Genomic DNA, 23158 nt, shown 5'->3' with positions numbered 1-23158 from the left:
TGCTGCTTTTAAATGAGGTGATTTAGAAATATGTTTTTAAGAGAAATTTTGTCTATGCTGCTGACTTTGTATTTATTCAATATTGTATTCTATTTTATTTCAGAAATAGGTAAGAGAGATCATTACATTTGCTTTATTTTAAGCTGTTGCTTAGTTGCAGCTGCTTTTGGTGAAATTGACAGTGAAAAAGACATACCAGAGAGAGCTTTCTTCATTTTTTTTTCCACCTTTTAAAGCAGAGGCCCTGCAAGACCTGCTTGGACTAGTCCTTGCCGAGTCTCCACTGTAATGGTTGTCAGTCTCATAAGTCTTAGACTTAAGAAATTGGTCTTGCAAAACATATGTCATTTCCAATACCCAATTATGTAACAAAACATACAAGAGTTTAAGGAACACATACTTCTTTTCCATTGCTGCAATACTATATGCTTTTTCTACCCCTTTAGAATTTTACCATAATTTATGTTAAGATGGGATACCCCCGTCTGCCTGTGGAAAAACAATGTGAATTGGCTCCAACCCTTCTCACTGCCATGGAAGGGAAACCTCAGCCACAACAAGACAGGTATGACTTCTTAGTCTTGGAGTGAATTTTGTTGGTATTGATTTAGTAAAATAATTCATATTAGTTGTTAAAAGATTTCTTTTCCTGAGTGCTATCTTCATGACTTCATGATTTTTGCCATGTATAATTTGTATCAGTAAATCAGTTATTTGAGTGGTACAAGAAATGTTATGGTCTAAAGCGGTAATAATATACAGAATCTGCAGCAGCAGACTCCCTATATGATAAGAGGGCGTGTTATGATGGAAGTGAAATGCCTGTCCATATCCCCCATGCATGTTCATCAAGTTCTGGTTTCCAGCTTAAGGCCAGACCTTCAGTAGATGCCCTCTGACCAGCTGCAGGAACAGTACTAGATGTCTCAGATTGGCCACTCTAAATTGAGAGGTAGTGTTTCAAGTAAGTAGGAGTTCTAACTAAGTTGTAATATGTGAAAAAAAGAGTGTTGAGAACTGCTGTATACTAAGAATCTCTGTGGATGGTCCTGGTTCTTACCTGCACTGAGATGAGTTTCAACTGTGTTGGTATTGCAAAATGTCATTAAAATCATGTCTTCATTCACTCTACATACTGTAATGGTGTAAAAATATTTTTAAATTACGTTACTGGAAGGTCTTGAGTAAAATCTTGTTCCATTCATTAGATTAGTGTGAAAATACTTGACGCATGTTTTGTCTCTGTTGAAAAGGCAAGTACATGAGTGAAGAGAGCTTTGGAAAATCTGGCTGTACTGCTAGACGTTCGCCAGTGGGTCTTAAGGATGAGACAGCCCTATTCTGTATTTTGTGGCATAATTGTGAAACTGTCAAAAATCTGGACAAAGACAGTGACTTTATCTCTCCAGATGTCTGCATGCATGCAGACACATATATTCCATTTTAAGGACAAATCCTCATTTATCTTCTGCTTTCCATTTTTAAGTACATTAGGTGGTAAATAGAAGCCACTGGATTGTGCATATGTTCAACTTTAAGATTCTCTTTTTTTTTTGCTATTAAGGAAGGGGTTTGTTGTAAAAGGTTTCTCTTTTGTATAAGTAAACAGGTGTGTTTTTTTTAAATGGTTGCAGTAAATGTAATTGTTTTTCAGCCTAATGCATCTTCTAATACCAACCCTTTTTCACATGAAATACCCTGCTGAACCACTGAAAGCAGCAGCTTCTCCATTTAATCTTGCTGAGAAACCAAAGACTGTACAGCTGCTTTTGGACTTTATGTTGGATGTTCTTCTTATGCCTTATGGGTGAGTTGATACCAGTTTTCTGTAGCATTGATGTGTTCTTTATGTGTGAAACAGTACAAGCTACACCCTTGAAAACACGTTTAAAGTGTGCTGTTACTTCCTGGCTCAAATGAAATCAGTAGAAAAGTACAAAAGAAGTTGATAATTGTAAGATTGAGATAGCCAACCCTTTCAAAGAGAAGCCTGACAAAATTGTATGCCATCTTTCTGCTGTTGAGTTTTAAGGCTTATTGTTCTGAGATCGTAAGCAAGAACAATCTCTAAAAACTTGTGCTTTCCAGAGTTGAACCTTTGAATACAGTTGGTCTTCTGTCTGTGTTCTGGTGAAAAATGTTCAAACTGCAGGGATGTTGTCTTAGTGTGAACCCTGTTTTTGAAAGCAAGAAGAATGTGCAGAACAACTTGAATTTATTGATCACTGCTTGTTAGGAACCGTCTAGTGTCTAAAATCAATACTTTCTCAAAATGTTTTCCCACTAACTGTTTTTGGGGTTTTTTTGTGTCTTTGTATTGCTAGGGGAGCTTTTGCTTTGGAAAAAAATAGAAATAGTTTTGATGGATGAACGTGTTTCTATTTTTTTTCTGGCAATATAAGTTTCATAGGATTGGTGCCAGTATGATCTATTTGAGCTCATATTTCTTGCTCACCTGAGCGGATTAACCTGAAGGAATGAATTTAAAATAGCAAGCACATGATCTTTCTCCATGTCCATTTGTTGGGGGCCATGCTTTCCATCAGATAATTAGGGGGCAACTTCCCTTTCATTCGAATATACAGAATCTTGCAGCACACAGTTTCAAATACCTGTTCTTCTGTTCATGATTCACACTCTTCAGTTGGCTCAGGTTAATTGCACTTAGTGTCATCCATGGCTGTAGCTTCAGCAGATGAATTCTTGGGCTTTCCAGTGAGACTTCGGTCCCTTCCACCCTTTGCTACTCTGGCCAAGCATGAGTTTTTAAATCACAGAATCATTTAGTTTAAAAGAGACCTCTGAGAAAACATGTGAAAGAACAAGCTGCATAAACTTTTTTTTTATTTTTTCTTTCCTTCCCTCCCCAGTATTAAAACTACCATTTTGCAAGACAATATCTCATTTATTTATTATTTTACATCAGGATGTTTCCTGCCACTTGTGTTGCATAGGCTTCATTGTTTCCCGTGTTAGGTTTGTATTTTTTATAGAAATCGTACAAATGTTATTGGAGCTTTTAACATGAGTTTCATGTTAGACAGCATGAGTATTTAGTTCTAATACAAAATAAATAATTTTTTCTGGTTTGTAAGCTAAGGACTCTTTCTGGAAATGCCAGTGGACCCTTCCCTTTTCTAACTGAAGTTTGTTTTAATTTACAGTGACATTGTTATGGCTCTTGCAGAATATGTGGGGATAATTGGCAGCAGAGCCTCAAATTCTGTCTTATGTTAGACTCATGGGATTAATTAGAGAAAAATAATCAAGTTGGACAATTTATGTGTCTTTCTCAATTCCAGAATCTAATTCAGCTGGTAATGTGGATTGGAAAAGGCTCTAATAAAAATCTTTCCCTGCCTGCTTAGGTTTGTATTGAATGAATCTCAAAGTCGACAAAATGTGCCCTCGGCCCAGGGGTCTTCATCAAGTAGTGTGGGAGGTCCTGGAATCCCTCAGCCACCTCCAGGGATGAGCTTTTATGCAGCCAAAAGGGTTATTGGAGATAGTCCATGGACACCAGAGCTGCTAGAACAGGTATTTAGACCTGTGGGGCTGGTCTGTGGTGAATTGGGGGTATGCTAACGGGACAGTTGCAGATGGAGGAATGGAAAGCTGGAGGGAAAATATATAACTGATTCTGACCAGGTCTTTAGTTGCCCTGAGGGAATTTACTGAAGAATTTTGCATGATGCCTTAAGGAATTTAGCCGGGGAGGAAGGTGATTGGGAAGCAGCCGTGACTGCAGCCTACTCTTGTGTTTTGCTCCGAAAGGTTGCAACAGTGTCTCCTGAAGCATCCCTTTTCAGCAGTGGTGTAACAGAGTATCCCATAGTGGTGATGCCTGCGCTTGCTGCAGATGACTTTGACCGGAGTCAAGCTAAGAGAGGGAGAGCATGTGAACTTCTCCTTAAGCAAGCAGAAGCCATGATTTGAGACAGCTGAGGTGCTACGGTTACTGTAACATCTGATTCTTTTGTCAGTAACCCTGCTTTTCTCTGGTATTGAACAGTGTAAGCTGGGGATAGTGAAGTTCATTGAGGCCGAGCAAGTGCCCGAACTTGAAGCTGTTATACACCTGGTTGTAGCCTCCAGTGATACAAGACACAGTGTTGCCACTGCAGCAGACCTTGAACTAAAAAGCAAGCAAAGGTAAGGTCTGGATGGTTGGAAAAGATGGTGTTAGTATTCCTGAAACTGCTATTGCAATGAATGTAGTGCTCTAGAGAGACTGTGCTGGAGGTGAGGAAGGCTGAGGTTCCCTGTATATGTGTGAAGCTGCCATGTCTTCCCACTGGGCTGGGAATTATGTGATTTGCAGTCTTGCAGCTGGAAATGTCACTTGTCTCCAAAGCTGACAGCTTTAGCTGTGTGGTTGATCATTTTTGGTATCACTTCTGAGCCATTTTCTTACCAAATCATAAAAAATAGTGGTGGTTTCCACATTGCCTCCTGTGGATTATCAATTGTCAATAAGGCTTTAGTAAATGATTCCCAGAAAAGTATACTTTCATTTAATTTATTAGTAGAGTAAAGAGACTAATTGTGAAATGGATCATAGTCTAGAAACTAGTAATAGCTGTTGTCAGTTATTACTGAAGCTTCTGCTCACCTGCAGTTAGCCCCTCATCATGTAAAAGACAATGCTTCTGTCTTTAACTCATCAAGAGGCCGGAGTAATGGCTGTTGATACTGTTTGCTGGGCATTGACAATGGGAGATTTGCTGGCTCATGTAGGAGGCTGGAGCAAGATAGGGCCGTCTTTGAAATATGTAGATGGCTTCTGTAGAGGTATTTAACATGGAGTCAGATTTTCCATGTGAAACTTTCTGCAGCTGAAGTTGTTCAGGTGCCTCAGTCGTGACAGGGGAGATGATTGTATTAAATGATGAAGCATGATTACGAAAACTGCTCTCTCCTTCTTGTCTTGTGTTTCCTTCTAATGAGAAAGATGTCCAGAGAAAAAAAGAACTGTGTGGACAGTATGTAATGTTATATGTCTTTTATAATAGATGTATGCTGGTTCAAAGATTACTGATATTACCATGGTCTGTATGTCTTGTTTCAGTAGCAGAGAAGGGAGCATGTAAGTTTCTAACAAATTACTTGCTATCATGTTGTCAGAAATTGTTGAAGTGTAATTAGTTCACATTCTTTATGAGTATTTATTATGTGGATGTGGGAAGAGACGTCAGAAGTCAAACTGTGAAGTTCTATGTAAATTTTGGGACTGATATGAATATGGTGCAAAATGCTGTATTTTAAGAAGTAGTCAAAGGTCAGAATCATAACGTGTTTTTGTTCAATATGGTTTTTTCCTTCAGTTTAATTGACTGGAACAATCCTGCTATCATCAACAAAATGTATAAAGTGTATCTTGGGGACATACCACTGAAAACCAAGGAGGTAAGATTTGCCTCCAGAGTTGTCTATCTTCTTAATTGCTGAAGAAGTAATATTAGTTGTCTTACCTTAAAAGTAAAAAACATATTTGTGTTTCTTTAATCTATCACTTCCTTTGATATCTGCTTTCACTGAATATTTATGCTATTTGAATAATATTTTTCTCTGTGCCAGTATGTTCTGATTTGTAGCAGAAAGTAATTTACTGTTTTCCAGAGATGCACTGTTTAATCTCTGTTTCTGGCAGGGTTCTGTGCTGAAACCAGAAATGAAACGAGAGTCAGTCAGCACCCGTGTTAAATTAAAGATAGTTCCTCATCTTCTACGATCCCGACAAGCTGCAGAAATGTTCCCAGCTAACATTCAGGTGATGCATATTTTCCAAAGCTACACTTCCTAATAGGTTTGATGATACAGTTCCTCCAGTACTTAGAGTTAGGAAGCATTGTTACTGATGACAGTGTTTAAAGATGAGGGGGAATGAAAATCTTTGAAAGTGAACCAGACACTCTGTACTCTGCTCTTTCCTTTTCGTCAGGTGGTGTATGATGGACTCTTTGGTGCAAACACAAATGCAAAACTGAGAAGTCTGTCTTTGCAGTTTGTACATCATATTTGTGTCATGTAAGTAGTTCAGAGAGCACAGTGTTTCTTAGCTATTTGCCTAGAAGCCACTCTGTTTAATAAAGATATAACTGAAGCAATGAGTCCTAAAACGCAGGGCAAGTAGGGGTTTCTTTTTACTTAATCTGGAAAGCTCAGTGTGTCTGTACTTGCACACAGTAAGTTGTAATATCTGATCTTAACACAGTCAAGAGAAGTGATACTAGAGAAGAACATTTTCAGGGATGCAAAAGATAATATTTTGTGTGTTTCTCTAATTGCAGTTGTCCAGAGAGTAAAATAAAGCCCTTAGGTCCAATGCTTTTAAATGGACTTACAAAGCTGATCAATGAACACAAAGAGGTAAGATGAAAATCTTTTTACTATAATTCTTCATGTGAATACAAGCAAAAGTTAAATTTATTTATGATGGGAACTGATGTATCTTTTTTTGTGTTTGCTTGAGAGGTTGCTGGAGAATACCTTTTAAGAATTTTTGTTGGAAGAGAAGCAGATATTTTAAAATGCTATATAGCAAAACTGTTTTATTTATGTAACACTGATAGATATGTGCTTGGGCACCATTTGCAAAATCTGTAGAAAGTAATAATGCTAGTAATATAAAGAGAGAAGTCAAAGTAGTATCTAGCTGCCCTTACTCTGGAGCACACAAGGACCTCAACTCTGGATGTTTATCCCATTGCGTTAAGCATCTGTATAGGCCTGCTTGTTATACATTCCAACCTATTTATCCAGGGATAGTATACTGTGAGAAGGGTTTTACCAAAGAGAACTGCAATACTAGTCTGGCCTGATGCGATGTTTCCAGTGCCATTTCAAAAGTCAAATTCTTCATGATACTCCTACAAGTACCATAGAAAGGGCAGATGTTGCAGATCACCTTTTCTGCAGCTTTAAGCTTCTTGCTGCTTTGACCTTTGAATGTGACCTTCTGGCCTGAGTTGGCATTTGAATGCATGGGACACCCTGCCATAGGGAAGGGAATGAAAAAAGAGGAAGTAAGCTCCTGTGTATAATTGTGCTATATTGGTCATCCACAGGATGCATTTTGCAAACAGCTTCCTTTGTTTACAACTGCTGTTCAGAGCCAGTGGTTTCTGCCCCTTTGCTGCTGTTTCATATCCTCATTGAATCTCCTTACTTGTTTCTCTTGAACTAAAATATGGTTAGCTGAGACCAGAACAGAGATTTGCATTTTGCCACAATTTGCAGTTTCTCTATTTCTTAGACAAAAGTGTGCTCCCTTTGTTTCTGTATGCTCTTATTCTTGGATAGAAATACTTTATATTTTAGGATTCTTTTTCCATGAAAGCCTGCTTGAGCAATTTTAAGACAGGATTTAAAGTAAATGTTTATTATAAAAGATATACCAGTGTGTATTTCTGATTTTGCTAAATTCTGTTAATTGTTTTATTATTTAAGGATTCAAAACTGCTATCAATGGCATATTCAGCAGTTGGAAAGCTCTCCAGGTAACTGAAATATCATTTAAGCAATGGGGCATTGAACAACTTCTCCAGAGTAACCAGTTAATTTATCAGCAGCAAGTTTTATGCCATTTACCAGTTTTGCAGTTGAGTGCACAGTGCAGAGAAAAGTGTTCTTCTTATGACAATTTCAGAGATGTAAAAAGAAATACATTTTCAGCTAATAGCTTCTCTAGCACTGATTAATGGCAGCTCATGAATTATGCACAGAATTTAGGAAATGGTTCCCCATTCTGGATTGCCAGAAATACAAATTTAAGGAATGTACAGCAAAGACCAGAGTGCATGAAGCTAGGCAAGTGGTATGTTCAGTCATGTACAGGTGATCCAAGTGGTTGTCCATAAAATGTCTCACTTTCCAAACAGTGTTAAGGGAGGAAGAATGTGTTGCTTTATGGTGGGAATGGATAAGATAGAGCAAACTGTCTGTGCTGGCTCTAATTATTTGACACTTAAAATTCGGAATGAGGGGAAGACCAATGAAGTGTGAAGCATTTCAATTTAATAAAACAAAAGCTTCATGGATTAAAATATCTTGTTTCAGCCGAATGCCTCAGCTTTTTACCAAGGATATAGCACTGGTACAGCAGTTTTTTGAAGCCCTATGCAAGGTGGGTGCTGATGGGGCTTTGGGAAATCATTATTTTCTTCTGATTTTGCTGGATTCTTGACACTATACACTGTAAAGTGAAAACTCTTTGTTTTTTTGCTGCAGGAAGATGCTGATACTAGGCTTGCTATTCAAGAGGCATTGTCTATGATGGTTGGAGCATATAGTAACTTGGAAGGAGCCCAGCGTACCTTGATGGAAGTTCTTGTAGCTTCTTATTTAATGAAGGTATTTTCAGTGCAGTCAAAATCACATACCTTAAAAAAAAGTGATTAATTGTCTTCCTGTTTCCTGACACTTCCTGTTAGATAATTCTGGATCAGATCTTCCTTTTCTTACTGAATATATTGGCCTGTCTGGGAGAAGGCAGGGTGTGTGTGCTCAGATAAAATATTTTTAACATGGCTCGGTGATGCCAAGAAAGGTAATACTGCAGTTCTCTATTGTTGTTCTGTTGAGCAAAAAACCAAATCCATTACAATTGCATTGTATGTTTCTCATAGTCTTCTCCTTAGAAAACTTCAAGAAGTAAATGCTTCAGGGACAATCTTCTGAAACACTGTGGGACATGGAGATTTTGGTAGAAAGGATCATTCACTGCTAAGTGCGGTTTAGCAGGCTGTGTGATATGTGACATAAGGCATCTGTGTACCTCTCCAGGAGCTTAGCCTTGAGACACTAAATCAGACTTGACTTACTCATATTTTGAGTACCTTGTTTGTGTTCAGAATACACCAAAGGTCTGGATTTTCAGAAGGAGCAAGTATTGTATACTCTCTGTTTGCATGAGTACCCAGTCTGACTGTGAAGGTTGTATGTATTTCTAGCGTAAGAGATAATTTTCATGCTGACAACTCCTTTCCTCAAGGGATCTAAATCTCCAGGCAGTACCTTTTTGAGACAATGTGTACCTTACAGACACAATCACCACCATAAACTGGTATTTCTTTCGCACCTCTCCTAAGCATAACTCTGTTTTCTGTGGCAAGATGATATATGTCAGTTTCATTTCAAAACTGCCTGGATGGAGCAGTTCAGTTTTTCAAGAATTAATATGATTCCCTGAAGTGTGTATGTGTTTAATTAAACATTTGATTCCCCATTGGTGTATATATGAGAAGTTTGCTTTTCTTTGCCCTGTCTCGTGCTATATGAACTGTAAGCATGAGTAGTGTCTCAAAATCTCTAAACTTTGAATCATGTTGGTACCAGAGGTCAAAACAAAATGACTGATGTACAGGTGGTGAGTGAAAGTCATTACTGCTGTTATTTGAGACTCAACCATATGTTTGTATCTTTTCCCTTTAAGCCTGAAGTTCAAGTACGTCAAGTGGCTGTAAAATTTGCTAGCACAGTGTTCCCTCCAGATCATATCCCCTCCAGATACTTACTCCTGTTAGCTGCAGGAGACCCGTAAGTTGTTTTCCTTTATAAATTATTTTCTCATATATATACTTATGTATGTTTGTGTGTATATATATATGTGTGTGTGTCTACATAAATATATATATGCATATGTACACACACATGTGTATACATTCATTATAATATATATATATTTGCATTAAATATGAATACATGTATCTGTGTGTTCATAAGTTAGCACATAAACAACTTGAAGAAAATTAAATATGGTAATTTGGAAATCAAACTTCTTGACATTCTCATGGAGAACTGTTACTCTACTCAGTGACAGTCTTGAGATTGTTTTTCTTGTTTCAGATGAACTGCAGTTACTAAAACATTTCATACTAATGATCAGTTGCAATTGCAAAAGTAAAAATGCATTAACTGAAATCACTTTTACAGTGTCTAGAAGTTATTTTTTCCAGGTAAGTTCTGTCCGTCTATTTTTAGCTTGTATTTGCAGAGAGTTGAGCATGCACTCATGCACAGAGAGTTGCCACTCTCTGCTGAAGAGTAGGTGGCTCCTTAAATTACAGTAATCATTTCATTTGCAGTTTTCTGTTACTGCAATGTAAGTGGTGGGGTTTTTTTCCTAATTTATTTTCATTAATAAAATTTTGATGAAAGCAGCTGTTGTATAACTAAGGAGAGCTAAGCAGATTAGCTGCAACAACCAGCTCTGTCATTGCAGTGTCAGCACTGTTTCAGGAGTAGTTATCTATTGTTAAGTAGATAATGATAAATCTAGTAGGTGGCAGCTGAAGCTTGACTACAGGAAGTGATAGGGAGAAGTAGCAGATAGGAAAACCAGGATGTGGGAACCAGAAACTGATGGTGAAACCTAGAAGGATGTAGGAGGAATAGAAGTGAGCTCATCCAGACAGTTTTGCAGAGAGCACTCAGTACTACCCCTTTTTCTTTCCTGTCTCTAAAATAAGCAAATATTAAAAGTTGTAGTGGAAGATTTTTTTTCTCTTTCTTTCCAAAAAAAACCAAAAAAACCCCCACTTCTCATTTAAAAATGGCTCTCTCTCCCTCAGCTTCCCAACATATCTTATTGCTCATTAAAGGCTTTTTGTTCTGTGCAAATTATGTCTGTTTCTCATCTTTTCTTCTGAAAGGCGGGAGGAGGTACATGGAGAAGCCCAGCGAGTACTGAGAACATTTTCTGGAAAAAATGAAAAGGAGAGTTCTGGGAAGCAGATGCCTTCCTTCCCTGAAATGGTCCATTACATTCAAGACAAGGTACAGTGCTTCTGACACAGTATAAATGACAAATAGATATGTGAATCTCAGGCATGTGATAGGTGTGGTCTTGCCTTCCTACAGCTGCCCCAAGGAATAAAATTAGTGAAAATCAAAATAAGGACCACGCATAGTATTTCATTGCCAAGATTACCACTCGTCATCACTTTCTGCTGGCAGTGATTGCAAGAGATCCGAGTATTAAGTAGCGAGACAGAACTTTTAATAAAGGGAATGTTTTGCTTTCTTGCAATTTGTGCAATTGATATCTGCAATGAGGAATCCAGTTCTCAAGGGGTATAATCCAGCATGTTTTACAAACACAGTTTCTGAAGGTGCAAGAAGACTACTTTCTATTTGGCTAAAATATTATCTGTGTTACACACCTCTGTTTAGTAGCTGTACTATGCTTATAAGCAGTAAAGGACATGTGGAGAGTCACTGACAATATTTTTTCTTATGATAGCTTACCTCTTAAAAAATGTCAGAAGTATGTAATTTTGAAGCACATGTGATTTAGCGTGAGATCTGTGATAGCAGAATGCTTACACCTTAGAGATTTCTTTTGAAATATATGCTCTGGTGGTGTTGTACTCTACTAATACTCTGAAGTATTTGAAGCTCTGTCAGAAAACTTGCTTTTTTGTCCAGAATGCTGATTTCTTAAGTAGATATAAAAAAAATTAGGAAACCAAGGTTCAGTTTTAGATAACACTCTTAAATTCTGTTGCCCTATAGTTTTGAAGTTTTCCTTAACATTCATAATGTCGCTAAATAATTTTGGATCAGTATAGTTCAATCACAAGTGACAAAAGCAAGAGTCCCTCAATCATGGGGGAATTACAATGTTTTTTGAGTGCTTTTCAGATCTTTGTGTCCTGAAGATGCATAAAAAATCCTGGCAGTATAATTATTTGTTTAGTTATGTCAAAGTGTGATTTTTCACATACTATCAATAATCTGTGACGTTTGGAGATGCTTGAGAAGTTTGTATGCATTACTTGACACAATTGACTGAGATGAAAAATTAATGATTTAGTATGATCCTTCTCTCCTTTAAAAAAAAAAGTACACGTCAAAGAGTAGGATCCCATCTGCTGGGTATGGGTGGGGGAGTCACCGTCTGTTCACTAAATCAGGTTTTCTTTAATAATTCTTAATGTCAATAAAATTAGCATTGCAAAAGATCATGGCATGTTAAAGGTCATTCTCTTCTGTGATTGCTTTGTGTGTTTACTCAGGTACAAGGCTGCCTGACTGACATGCACATTGATGTGCATGTTGCCTGTTTAATACATACATACTGCTTTTCTGCAACATTCGCAGTGTGTCGCAGTGGGTGTCACTTAAAACCTCCTGTTTGGATGTTTTTCTGCTGGCATATTTCTGCTTGTGAAAGCTAACACTTACATGGATATGAGTTGCTCTCTTGCTGCTGCAGCCTTCCATATAGCAAGTAGAAAGATCCTTCGAGTCTCTCTCAGTCTGAGAGGCTCCCCAGACTTGGCTGGCGCAGCTCAGGGCACCCACCTCCCAGTACTGGGGAAGCGTGGCTGCTCTGCACCTCTGCTGGCAGAGCTGCCACTTCAGAGCTTTCTGGCTGCCTGTCAGGGGGAGGCTCAGAGTTTGGAAGTTTGTGAGGTACTTCACTTTAAAATTCTTAAGTGCTTCTTGTTTCTTGAAAGGAAGAAAGAATGTTGTACTCCTTCAGCCTCCCCTGCTATTCTCTCTCATGCATTCAGAGTTTTCACTTTCTGAATTGGTGTAAAGTAGATGTGTGGAGAGCCTGGTTCAAGCATGCCTTAAAGAAAGATAGGAGCCTGCTGTAAAGCAGCCTTTCCCAGGCTTGAGCCTGTAAATAATTAGGTTCTCAGCCACCTTTTATATAAACAACAAGATTCTCAGACTGTTCTGTCCTTGGCTGCTACTGGGAACAGACGGCCAGTCTGGGAATAGATATGAAGGTTTTGAGAACCTTTAATATCATGGTGGGAACACTGATCTTGGTTTCAGTAAACTAACTTCAGGTATTGTAAACAAAAGGAGGAGCTGAAGTTTTCTCTGCAGCCTGTCAGGAGCTCAGATTTTGCAATATGCATGAACTTAATTAACACGGTTATAAAAAGTGACTGATTGAGTGAATAAACGGAGTCAGATGCGAAATCAACAAAGGTGGTCGCTCCCTCACTTCGACATAGATGGAACTGATATTACCAAGTACACTGTGCCCTTTTTATTACAGAGCTGTTACACATTTTCAGTTGTTAAGTGGAGGATTAACACACTCATATCAGCAAAATTTCACTGAGCTTTCCAACATCTCTGTTGTTATGTGTCTGAATGGTCCACTCTTAATGTTCTGTTGTTTAGGCCACTCACCGAATGAAAACTCCAGCTAAATATATGACTGGAACTGCAGCGTTACCTTTTAATCCTGCCACATTTGGAGAGGTAATTGTCTGGTTTTACTTCTTCAGATATGGGTACCACTATTTATCTAGAGGACAGTCTAAGAAGCTAACAGGTTCTATAAGTCACCCTGCATTCTAAAATTCTTTGAAACAGATGTTAGGATTAACTGTCCATCTTTTGTCCTTAAATGGCAGTCCAAACAAGATTGTCATGGGGGGTTTGGGAGGAATGTTCGCAAGAGAGTTGCTCCACTGAATGGAGTAGCATTAGATACAGACAGGCAGTCCTATGCAGAGGTCCCATTATGTTCCTTGGGGCATTTTTCCTAACAGAATCCCAGGATCCAGTGATCTCTAGAAACAAACTGAGATGGGAAGTGAGATTTCTATTAGCAATGTGTCGGGTTGCATTTGTACACATGCCAAATTGGTATAGAGAACAGGCTGAACTTCCTGCAAGGAGTTACATCAACTGGTGATAAACCAAAAGTCTGTATATGATTTAATCTTTAGGAAGTGATGTAGGGTTGTCAGGCAAGTGGTCCTAAGGTTTGTTACACTTTATATTTGTTCCTGTCTCTATGCTAACTTTTCTGTCTATATTTGATAAAAGAAAAAAAAAATCCATTTTGGCTGCACTGAGTACAGTATATTCTCTGCTCTTTTGTTTCCTGCATGGTTTTTCAAGTGCTTATGCATTCAAGATCCTGTGTTTTTTATCTTCTCTACTTAGATAGTTCTCTATCTGCGGATGTGTCTTGCTCACAGTGCCGGTGTGGTGCCAGCCTCACAGAGCTTGGCAGATATGCAAGATCATGCTCCAGCCATTGGACGTTACATAAGAAACCTCATGTCTGGCAACCACTTACCTTCCTCTTCCTCCTCCTCCTCTTCAAAAAGTGCAGAAACCAACCCTGTACATATATATATTGGCCTTCTTCAGCAGCTCTTAGCTGGTGTTGGAGGTAAGAAACTGTGTGCAGCAGTATCCTGAAGAAATAAGTGTCTTCTCCTACTAGAAATGAGTTGTCTTGTTTTTTGAACTTGGCTTCAGCAATCATAGAGTTGAAACACAGACTATATATTCTTTCATTTAAACTTGTTTTCTTCTGTGCTGTTTTGTAGGTGGGAGAAATCGTAAATGTAAAATTGTAGCATCAGTTGACATAATAGTGTGAAATTGTGAAGCTATTGTATTTAACAGCTTCTTCACCAGAGAATGTTGTGTCTTCCTCACTCTGATAATAGCCCATCTACCACAAGTGTAGTCTAAATTTGGATGCATTTTGAGCGAATTGCTACTAGAATGTTTGCTTTTATTAGAATCCTAATATGTCTGAGAAATATACCTTATTATTCTGTATTGTTTGTTATTACTAGTGATTTACAAATAAATGCCTGAAATGCCCTGATACTTCTTTACGTCTTTTTAGAACTGAATGTTACATTATTCTAAATACTAGAGCTATTTAATAACCTTATTCTTTAATTATTGTTTAGGTTTACCAGTCATGTATTGTCTTCTAGAAGTTGTTTCAGTGTATCCAGAAAAACTAGCTGCCAGATTTGTAGACAAAATGGATTGGATTAAGGTATTGTGAGAACCCCTTTTTTGGTGTTTTTCTGGGGGATGGATGGAATTTGGCATTAGTAAAATCAGGCACGTTTCCCATGATGAAACGGTGTGTTGTTTCCAAACATGCATTTGATTTGAAATCTGGTATTTCTACTCCTAGTCAGCACCTCATGAAATGTTGATGTGCCAGGATGGGGAAGATTATTTTTTGGTTCTTCTACATTACTGTTTTTGTTCATTCACTTACATGTTCTAGGTAGTCTGTCAGCTATCCTAGGTATAGTCATCCGTTTTTTTTCTCTGCAGAAGAAAACTGAAGACAATGTTCTTCACATTTTTGACAGAGTGAATGTTTTCATGGGAAGATTAAATGACTTCTCAGATTATCAGATTAGTTACATCCCTAGTTGTTTCAGGGACCTTCCTCTGGAGATGTTTTTTTCCTATTTATTAACCCCAGATTAAAAAAACCCCATACATTGGAGTCTGCTTGGGAATAAGCCAAAGGGAAAATCTGTGTTCACTGGATTCTTTCCTCAGGCAGCTCTCTGCTTTTTCATTATTTGCCTCAAACACCTAGGGTTTTTGAAGGTCTTACAGGTTGCCATTGCTTTCACTGGGGCAATCTGGCAGAAACAAATACTTAGTCAAGTATTAAAAAGTATTAGAATGTGTTCTAATAGTTTCTCCTGATGATATCTGTGCTGCATTACGCTGTATGCAGGTTATTACTTCTCATTTACGTGCAGGTATGAATTGCCCAGGAGAATACTTAAAAACATTGCCCTTTTCAGTATTTCTCATCATTTGTAGGAAACTTTTCTTTGTCCTTGGCCTAGTGTCCATTTGCAGAATTAAGCTTCTAGAGGTAGTTATTGATAGTACTGAGTTTCAGAAATAGTGTTGTAAATCATATTTCATGTGGTTTTGCCTTGTCAAGTGAAACAAACAGGTTGAGGGGTTTGTTAAAAGTCAGAAATATGATCTGATGCTATGTTGAAGTTAACAATACATTTCATGACCCTGAAGGATTATTTCTTGTTTGTTTGTGTGGGCTCATTTTGGTTTCTTTGTGGTAGCCAAGGGCACTCAAAGATTTGGGTATGAATTTTTCATGGGAGTGTGTTGCATTGTACATCAAATTGCAGGTAGAGGTAAGATTATGTCTTAACAAATTACCCAAAGCTTCCAAAATTTAAATTTTAATAACTTATTTGGACAATGCAAGATCTCAAATTGGGTAATTTTGCTTTTAGAACTGTGATTTCCTGACTTTTTTTTTTGTTGCATTTGAATTGCTAACCTTCTTCAGGCTTTGAAATTCCCTTTGATTAATAAGACGGCCTGGTAGCCTCCAGCAGCTCAGGGAAAGTGTAGTGGTTTAGGGTATGGGTTTTTTTAGCACACTATGAATGCAAAACCTGGAAGCTCTTAGCTAAAGACAAAATTCAGCCAAGAATTCAATGTGCATGGTTTTGGCACACAACTGGTGGGTGGCCCTCTTATGGCTAGTGGTCTTCTTTCACCAAAGTGCTCAGTGTGTAATGAACGCTTTGTTGAATTGAGGGCTGTGTTTTCTTATTAAGTGATAATGCTGTTGGTTTAAAGTGTGCTTTCTGAATTAAGAACTGTTTATGTATCTCCATGACAATTGTCTTTGTATATTGAAGGTGTTTATGAACAGACTAAGTAAGAAGCTGCTTCCACATTTTATGGCTTACTTTCTTTTTTTTAAACTCCCACAGAACTTGATGAACACCAACAAAGAGGAAATGCGTGAGCTTGCAGCCCTGTTTTATTCTGTAGTGCTGTCTACCATGTCTGGAGATGAGCTTAGGGCATCCTTGGAGCAGCTGATCAAGATGACAAAAGACAGCCATGTAACTACCTTCCTTTGTCTGCTTCTTGTTTTTTCTCATGTCATGTAACTGATAGGATATTTGAATCTCACCATGTGTCCAGGATGTATTAACGTTAATCTGGGTGTAAAATTAACTAACAGGCTTCCAGTTGGATGGTGAGAAGGGATTTTTGTTGTAGGTGAGTGCAACAGATCTTTAAATAAATTAATCCCTGAAGCTGTTAAGGTCAGTAGGAGGATTTCATGGAGGCGCATCCCAAGCAAAGCACCATCATGTATTTAAGCAGTTTTAGCCAGCTAAATAGCCACATCCCGTTGAGTGGTAATGGATCACACTACCTACCTCAGACTGTTTGCCTGTTCCTTACTCCTGAACACTCACAGAGTTAAGAAAATTTTTAACTTGTTAAATGTTCAGCTCTTCCCTCCTAAGCCATAGTCACCTACTGGGTCCTCACCACTTCAGGATCTTATGCTGTGTTAGGGCTGTGCCTTCTTTTCTCTTGCCCCACATGGACTGCTCAGCAGGCCTCCACAGCTGTGTCTTTATATGCTGGGTTTACCTGTCTTCCCTTCTCCAGCAGCTCCTTTTGCCTCCCTTTATCCTTATTTCTCCATTTTGCCACTGTGAGCAGGGAAAAGGAGTCCTGAAAACAAATTGGTCTGGTTTCTGTGCTAGTGTGTCTTGAATCCTGCGTGGGAGGGAAAGCAGTAGTGTTTCCAGGTTCTGTTTCCCAAAAATGGTTTTGTATCAGTCTCTCTAATGGACTTAAAGGGCCACCATTTTACTTTGCAGGTAACAGGCTGACAAGAAGTGCTGATTGCTTTATGTTGTAGTTAGCAAATGTAATTTATTTTGAATCTGTGAAAACTCTGTGTGTGAGCCAAAGCCATGTCATTGCTCAGTTTTGTGTAGGGCACACACTCCTGCAGTCATGAAGTCTGTGTAGATGGGTCCCAACCCCCCACTGCTTTCAGCCCCTCTCACCCATGTGAAACATAAAAGAAAAAAAACCCAGGGTGTTGCCATGCCTTTGTGAGTCTGAGTCAGGTAGAGCTCTGACTTGCTGCTACTGTACAAAACCATTTGAATTGAAAACCATTGAATACACCTAGGAGTGGTGATGATCCTAGTGTCTCAGTAAGGACTGCAGTGGGAATGGATAACTAAAGTGGAGATGGAGGAGGATCCATCTTCTGCTGGCTTGCTGCAGTGAGACCACATCAAGGAATAGTTCCGGGTGGCCAGGCTAGGTTGAAGATCCCATTGTGGTACCACAATTGCACCAATGCAACATAAGCTAATCCAAGCTTAAGATCCTGCACCCTTCCCTTTGTTTTTTTTTTTCCAGTTAGGTAGCATTTGAGTCTCACAGCCTTGTTTCTCCACAAAATCCTTTTGCTAGAATTCACTTACAGGAATAAACATGGTCATTAAATAGTTCCAGCACCAAATCAGCCTTGGAGAAACTGGTATTCTTGACATTTACTTGTGTTGATTAGATTTCACGATTTGTGGCTTGCCAAGCTGTAGAGGCACTGCCTTCAGCATGGGCCAGGTCTGAACTCATTCTTAGCCATGTAGAGCAGATGTAGAGCGATTACCCTTGACTGCTTTTTACCAAAGAGTACATTTTGTCCCCTTAGTCTGAATATAGTCTGGTTTTTAACCAGAAACAATGTACTTTGGGGGTTTTTTTTTAAGTCTAGCTACCAAAGGGTGTCTTTAGGAATGTGAGTGCTGGTGATAAATTTCTAATCTGTCCTCCTAGATCTCTTTCAAGTTTTGTTAATGAATCTTAAAGAACTCCATTCATCAGAGAGCACTAACAATATCAAACTCTCTGTTGTTTTATTATGTGTTAGAGCTCTGCATTCTTCAGGGCACCTTCTGGCTTGTCCATATGTGTTTTTAAATCATTGCTTTGTGCAAAGTGTTACTTACTTTGAAAATGAGATTTTTTGCACTGTTGGTATTGTCTGTAGAGCCCGGAGGTCCAACATGGATCCTTGTTGGCTTTGGGATTTACAGTAGGAAGGTACTTGGCCAAAAGGAAAATTAGAACAATGGAGCTACGTGACATAGAACAGCCAAACACTTCAGTCATGCCGGATCAAGAACAACTTATAAAATCGACAACAGAGACAATAGGTAACTTCCTGCCTAAGACTTTGCTGCATTGTAACAGTTGTTTTTTTTTAGTCCACCCCAGGCTGAGTATTTTGCTGAGATGCTCAGCCCATAGACAGAGTAATGTTGAGTGCAATTTTTGTGATAGAATTTACAGCTTGTAAAAATATAATCTGATTAGATGTATGGACATTTCAGCAAAACCTAGGTGGACTTTGTAACTTGCAAACCAACAGAGTACAATCAGGAGTGATATTATTGCCTAGATTCCTCTCAATGTCTCCTTTCACTCCCATTTTTTTCTAACATAATGCTTCCTACCAACTGTAGAGGAGATTAATGCTTTGCTTCTTGCATTGGTAAAATACAAGTGCCTGTCCACTGCTAAATAATAATCAGAGTCATCCTGGTTTACTTTTCCCTGTAGGTTCTTTTTTGGACAGTACCTCTCCCTTCCTTGTGGTGGGTGCTTGTATGGCTCTTGGAGAGATTGGCAGGAATGGCCCCTTGCCAATCCCCAATGAAGGAACAGGATTTACAAAGCTGCAACTTGTTGAAAACTTACTGGCTCGAATCCCTTCCAGCAAGGAAACAAATAAGGCAAGATTTTTGTAGTGTTTGTGTGATTCCTCTTCATTTCTTGAATGCTCACTAGGTATATGTATTACATGCTAAACTCAGCCTTGTTTTTTAAAGGAATTAGGCTTTTTGTTGGCTTTTGTTGGCTAGGGTCTAGGTCTTTCTAATATTGTTTAGCACTGATCACTTGTGCTTTCTATAGTCATAACTAGGGGCGTAGAGATAAAAATATGAATAGTCTTCATTTTAATTCAAGAAAAATGGGAATATCTTCTTTTAGCTGCATATAATCCTCAAAGGTAACAGGACATTTGTTCTGATCTGCTTTGGAAAAGAGGTGCACTGATTGATCTAATAAGCTGCTTGCATGTATATCTGATACCTTGAGTGAAACTTCAGCAAGGGTGAGAAGTAGTGGGTTTGAAGTGCATCTTATGGACTTACAGGAAGGTTATATGATGGTGTTATTTTTGTTTATATTTAAGATGAAGGAACGAGCAATACAAACATTAGGTTACTTCCCAGTGGGAGACGAAGATTTTCCCCACCAGAAGCTACTGCTGCAGGGTTTAATGGATTCTGTGGAGGTGAGACCGTCAGTGTATTAGCATCTGTACTACAGTGAATATTTCTCTTTGAGTGCTTTTTATGTACTCTAGAGCCAGATTTACAAAGGGAGTTGACTTTCTGTAAAAGTGCCTCTGGGTTTTTTAAAACTGCCTTGAAATAGAGAGCAGAGATAGGCTTGGGGCTGGTACAAGGCTTTATGCCACAGTTTAAAAACTTTCTAGTCCAGGTCTCTGCCTCAGTCTGAACAAATACTCATTCCCCTCTAAGAGGCTTATAGATTTTTTTTTTTGTACACTGTATATTTAAAATCTCCAGAGCTTATATTATTGAAGCCTTAGGCCTGTACTTTGGCCTTCAAAAGTACCCTGAAAGTAGGTAATATGAATACGTCTGAGCTACATTAGCTAATACAACTCATTTGAATTGGAAGTTTATAGAAATATATATATATATCTTGTCCGTCTAAATTTATTATTGAAGTATTCTTTTACAGTACTTCAGAGCTTCTATACATATTGCAATATGCTAGATAACAAAATTAAATAAAAAAAGCTTTTTTAGTACCCTTCTTCCTTGCTGATACAGACATAGGATTTTGCATTTTAGAAATGGCTGTTGAGTATCAGACAGGCCTGCTTTGCTGAGTGCTCCAATTCTGATCTGATCAGACATGCAAGAACCATAGAATTATAGAATAGTTTGAGTTGGAAGGGACCTTAAAGGTGATCTAGTTCCAACCCTTCTACTGTTGACAGGGTGAGGACACTTCACACTAGACCAAGATGCTCAAAGCCCAATCCAGCCTGACACTGAGCACTGCCAGGGTTGGGGCAGCTATGAGTGACCCCTTCCAGTGCCTCACCACCTTCACAGTAAATAACTTCTTCCTAATAGTTCATCTAAGCCTACTCTCAGTTTGAAACATTTAACCACTTGTCCTATCACTATACTTAGGTGACTAAAAAGACTGAGAATACTGTGTACCCAAACAACAAAAAATGTTTCTAGGTACCATGTTTTCCCCTGTAACTGCATGGGGACTTTACAACTTGCTTTATAAAAGGTGTACTTGAATAAAACTTATTTGTCTTAGATTGCAGGAAGCTAAGGGCTTAATTCTCCAGGAGCCTGAGCAATTTGTGCTTCTAGATCATAAGGAAAACTATCTAGGAGGTACTCAGCAGTTATGGAAACCAGTTCTTATAACATAAAATTCATCATAAGTATTGACAAAAAAGTGGCATATCTTGTTCCTGAAGGCTCAGAAGATAGTGTAAGGAGGACAGTGAAGCAAAACAAGTACCATCTGAATTATTTTAATGTGAAGAAAAGGTTTCTGCGTCTTTTAAGACATCAGCTTCTGGATGGAATTACAGGAGACTCTTTCAATGCTCCCTATTATAGTTAAGCCGTAGTAATTTTCACTAATCACTATCAGCATAATTTTAACTTTGTTTTATTTTCATTCTATTGAATTCTTTCTTTTCACCAAGTTGAGCTTTTGCAGAGACTAGTAAATACTTTGTCAAAGATATGCTTTTAAAAAATGTGGATATTTAGCTTTTATCATGCATGTCAGACAGTTTGGCATTGCCTCATTTTCCATCAACTTCAGTGGGTCTGAGGTGCCACATAGTCTCAGAAGCTCACCAGATCTTACTGTAAATTAGTGCTGAACCTTGGGACTGGGATTGAGAAGCTGTGGTTTTGTGGATTAAGTGCCAGAAGTTTTGGTGTATGCTTCATTAGTACTGTCAGTGATGCTCTGATGTGTTTTTCAGGCCAAACAGATAGAGCTGCAGTTCACTGTTGGTGAAGCTATTACCAGTGCTGCTGCTGGAACCAGCTCAGTGGCTGCGCGGGATGCGTGGACCGTCACAGAGGAGGAATATATCCCCCCTTCAGGTAGGTCTTCCTAATGCAGGGGCTGCGTTGGGGAATGTCTGGGCTAACACTTAGCTCCAAAGCTTCATTTCTGTGGTGCTTGGTTTATAACAGAATACGCAAGAGAGGTTTTGTGCTTGTAGTTATATACAGGTTGTTTTACCTCATCATGTCGGTCTGCTCAGAGGGCAGAAGACTTCATTCGTGGGCTGTTTAAATAGCTGCTTATGTACTTCATTGCCACTTTGGCTCTGTGTTTGATTTTTTCTTTTTTTGTTTGCCATGTTGAGTTAGTCTTGGAGTTTTAATACACAAATCTTTAAAAATACCATTTTAAACCTTGAACAGGAAAATAGTGTTATAAAATCAAATTGCAAGTGTTTTCCAATAACTGCAAGTGATGCAATTAAGTGAAATTTACATGCAGTAAATGCAGAAATTCTGTTAAATAACTAAGATTCTGTAAGATTCTGAAATACAAGTGTCACGAAAGGCTAGCTTCAAATCAGGCAACTGTAAATATCAGTCTCATACCTGCAAACACAACATTTTAATTTTGTGAGAGTGATCTTAGATGTGCAGTGTACAGAAAGCTGAGCATGTGGTAAAAATTAAACCTTGCTATTGCTCCAGAAACTGTGAGTCTTAACAAAAACATAAGTTCTGCCCTGAGTCTTAGGCAGTGTGAATGGTACCTCTTCTTGGCCACAGGCTCTAAAACATGTTCATGAAGAGTTAGGAGGATTCTACATGTCTGTTATTTATTCTACTATTATTACTTTCCCAGTGATTCCAGTGAGTTCGTAAATAAGCAGAGATTAAGGTGTCATATGAGTACTCTTGAGTTCATTAGGTTTTGCATTATTTCCATTTAAATGGGTGGGGACAGTTCTCAGAGTTCCTCTCCTCCACCTTTATTATTTTCATATAGATTTGAAGGTGAATGATGTGGTGCCCTGGGTCCTAGACCTTATTTTGAACAAGCACATCATCAGTCCCAACCCACATGTTAGACAGGCAGCTTGCATCTGGCTTCTGTCATTGGTGAAAAAGCTGAGCACCCACAAAGCAATTAAGGTAAGAAATGTGCCTTTTTCCTAACACTGGCTCCTTGTCCCTATTTTTGCTTCTCATCTTGTTTCTCTCCCTTCCTTCCCCTTCACTTCTGTTGTCTGTTTTCTCCACGTGCTGCTACAGTCCTTACTGAGAGGTTTTTGAGACATGGCCTATCTTTTGTTTCTAGAGGAACAGTCGATCTGGCAGATGAACAAGGATGCTTGTCACCTTTGTAAAGATCTGACTTCCATCCAAGTCAGAGTAATCTCAATGTAAATAGCTGTTGTAAGATGAAGTACCACTACATCCTCCCT

At 38.6% G+C, this 23158-nt stretch overlaps 1 protein-coding gene across 3 annotated transcripts in view; it reads left to right on the top strand.

The window, feature by feature from the left end:
• ECPAS (Ecm29 proteasome adaptor and scaffold) overlaps positions 1–23158 on the top strand; it is a 59895-nt gene that overhangs the window by 12471 nt on the left and 24266 nt on the right. For 2 of the 3 annotated variants that reach the window (XM_074532734.1, XM_074532733.1), the window contains exons 4-25: positions 447–565; positions 1655–1807; positions 3369–3537; positions 4013–4152; positions 5325–5406; positions 5651–5770; positions 5942–6027; positions 6291–6369; positions 7450–7499; positions 8059–8125; positions 8230–8352; positions 9434–9537; positions 10653–10776; positions 13147–13227; positions 13921–14152; positions 14688–14779; positions 16509–16643; positions 18611–18776; positions 19183–19355; positions 19820–19921; positions 21686–21809; positions 22720–22865. In XM_074532734.1, coding sequence (XP_074388835.1) covers positions 447–565; positions 1655–1807; positions 3369–3537; positions 4013–4152; positions 5325–5406; positions 5651–5770; positions 5942–6027; positions 6291–6369; positions 7450–7499; positions 8059–8125; positions 8230–8352; positions 9434–9537; positions 10653–10776; positions 13147–13227; positions 13921–14152; positions 14688–14779; positions 16509–16643; positions 18611–18776; positions 19183–19355; positions 19820–19921; positions 21686–21809; positions 22720–22865 — 2667 coding nt within the window. Of the gene's footprint in view, positions 1–446; positions 566–1654; positions 1808–3368; positions 3538–4012; positions 4153–5324; positions 5407–5650; positions 5771–5941; positions 6028–6290; positions 6370–7449; positions 7500–8058; positions 8126–8229; positions 8353–9433; positions 9538–10652; positions 10777–13146; positions 13228–13920; positions 14153–14687; positions 14780–16508; positions 16644–18610; positions 18777–19182; positions 19356–19819; positions 19922–21685; positions 21810–22719; positions 22866–23158 lie in introns of those variants that run through there. The other variant, XM_074532735.1, reaches the window with a different exon arrangement.

This window comes from Zonotrichia albicollis, chromosome Z (assembly GCF_047830755.1).
Source record: "Zonotrichia albicollis isolate bZonAlb1 chromosome Z, bZonAlb1.hap1, whole genome shotgun sequence".
In the NCBI taxonomy this organism is placed as follows: domain Eukaryota; kingdom Metazoa; phylum Chordata; class Aves; order Passeriformes; family Passerellidae; genus Zonotrichia; species Zonotrichia albicollis.
This window is presented reverse-complemented; position numbering and strand designations above follow the sequence as displayed.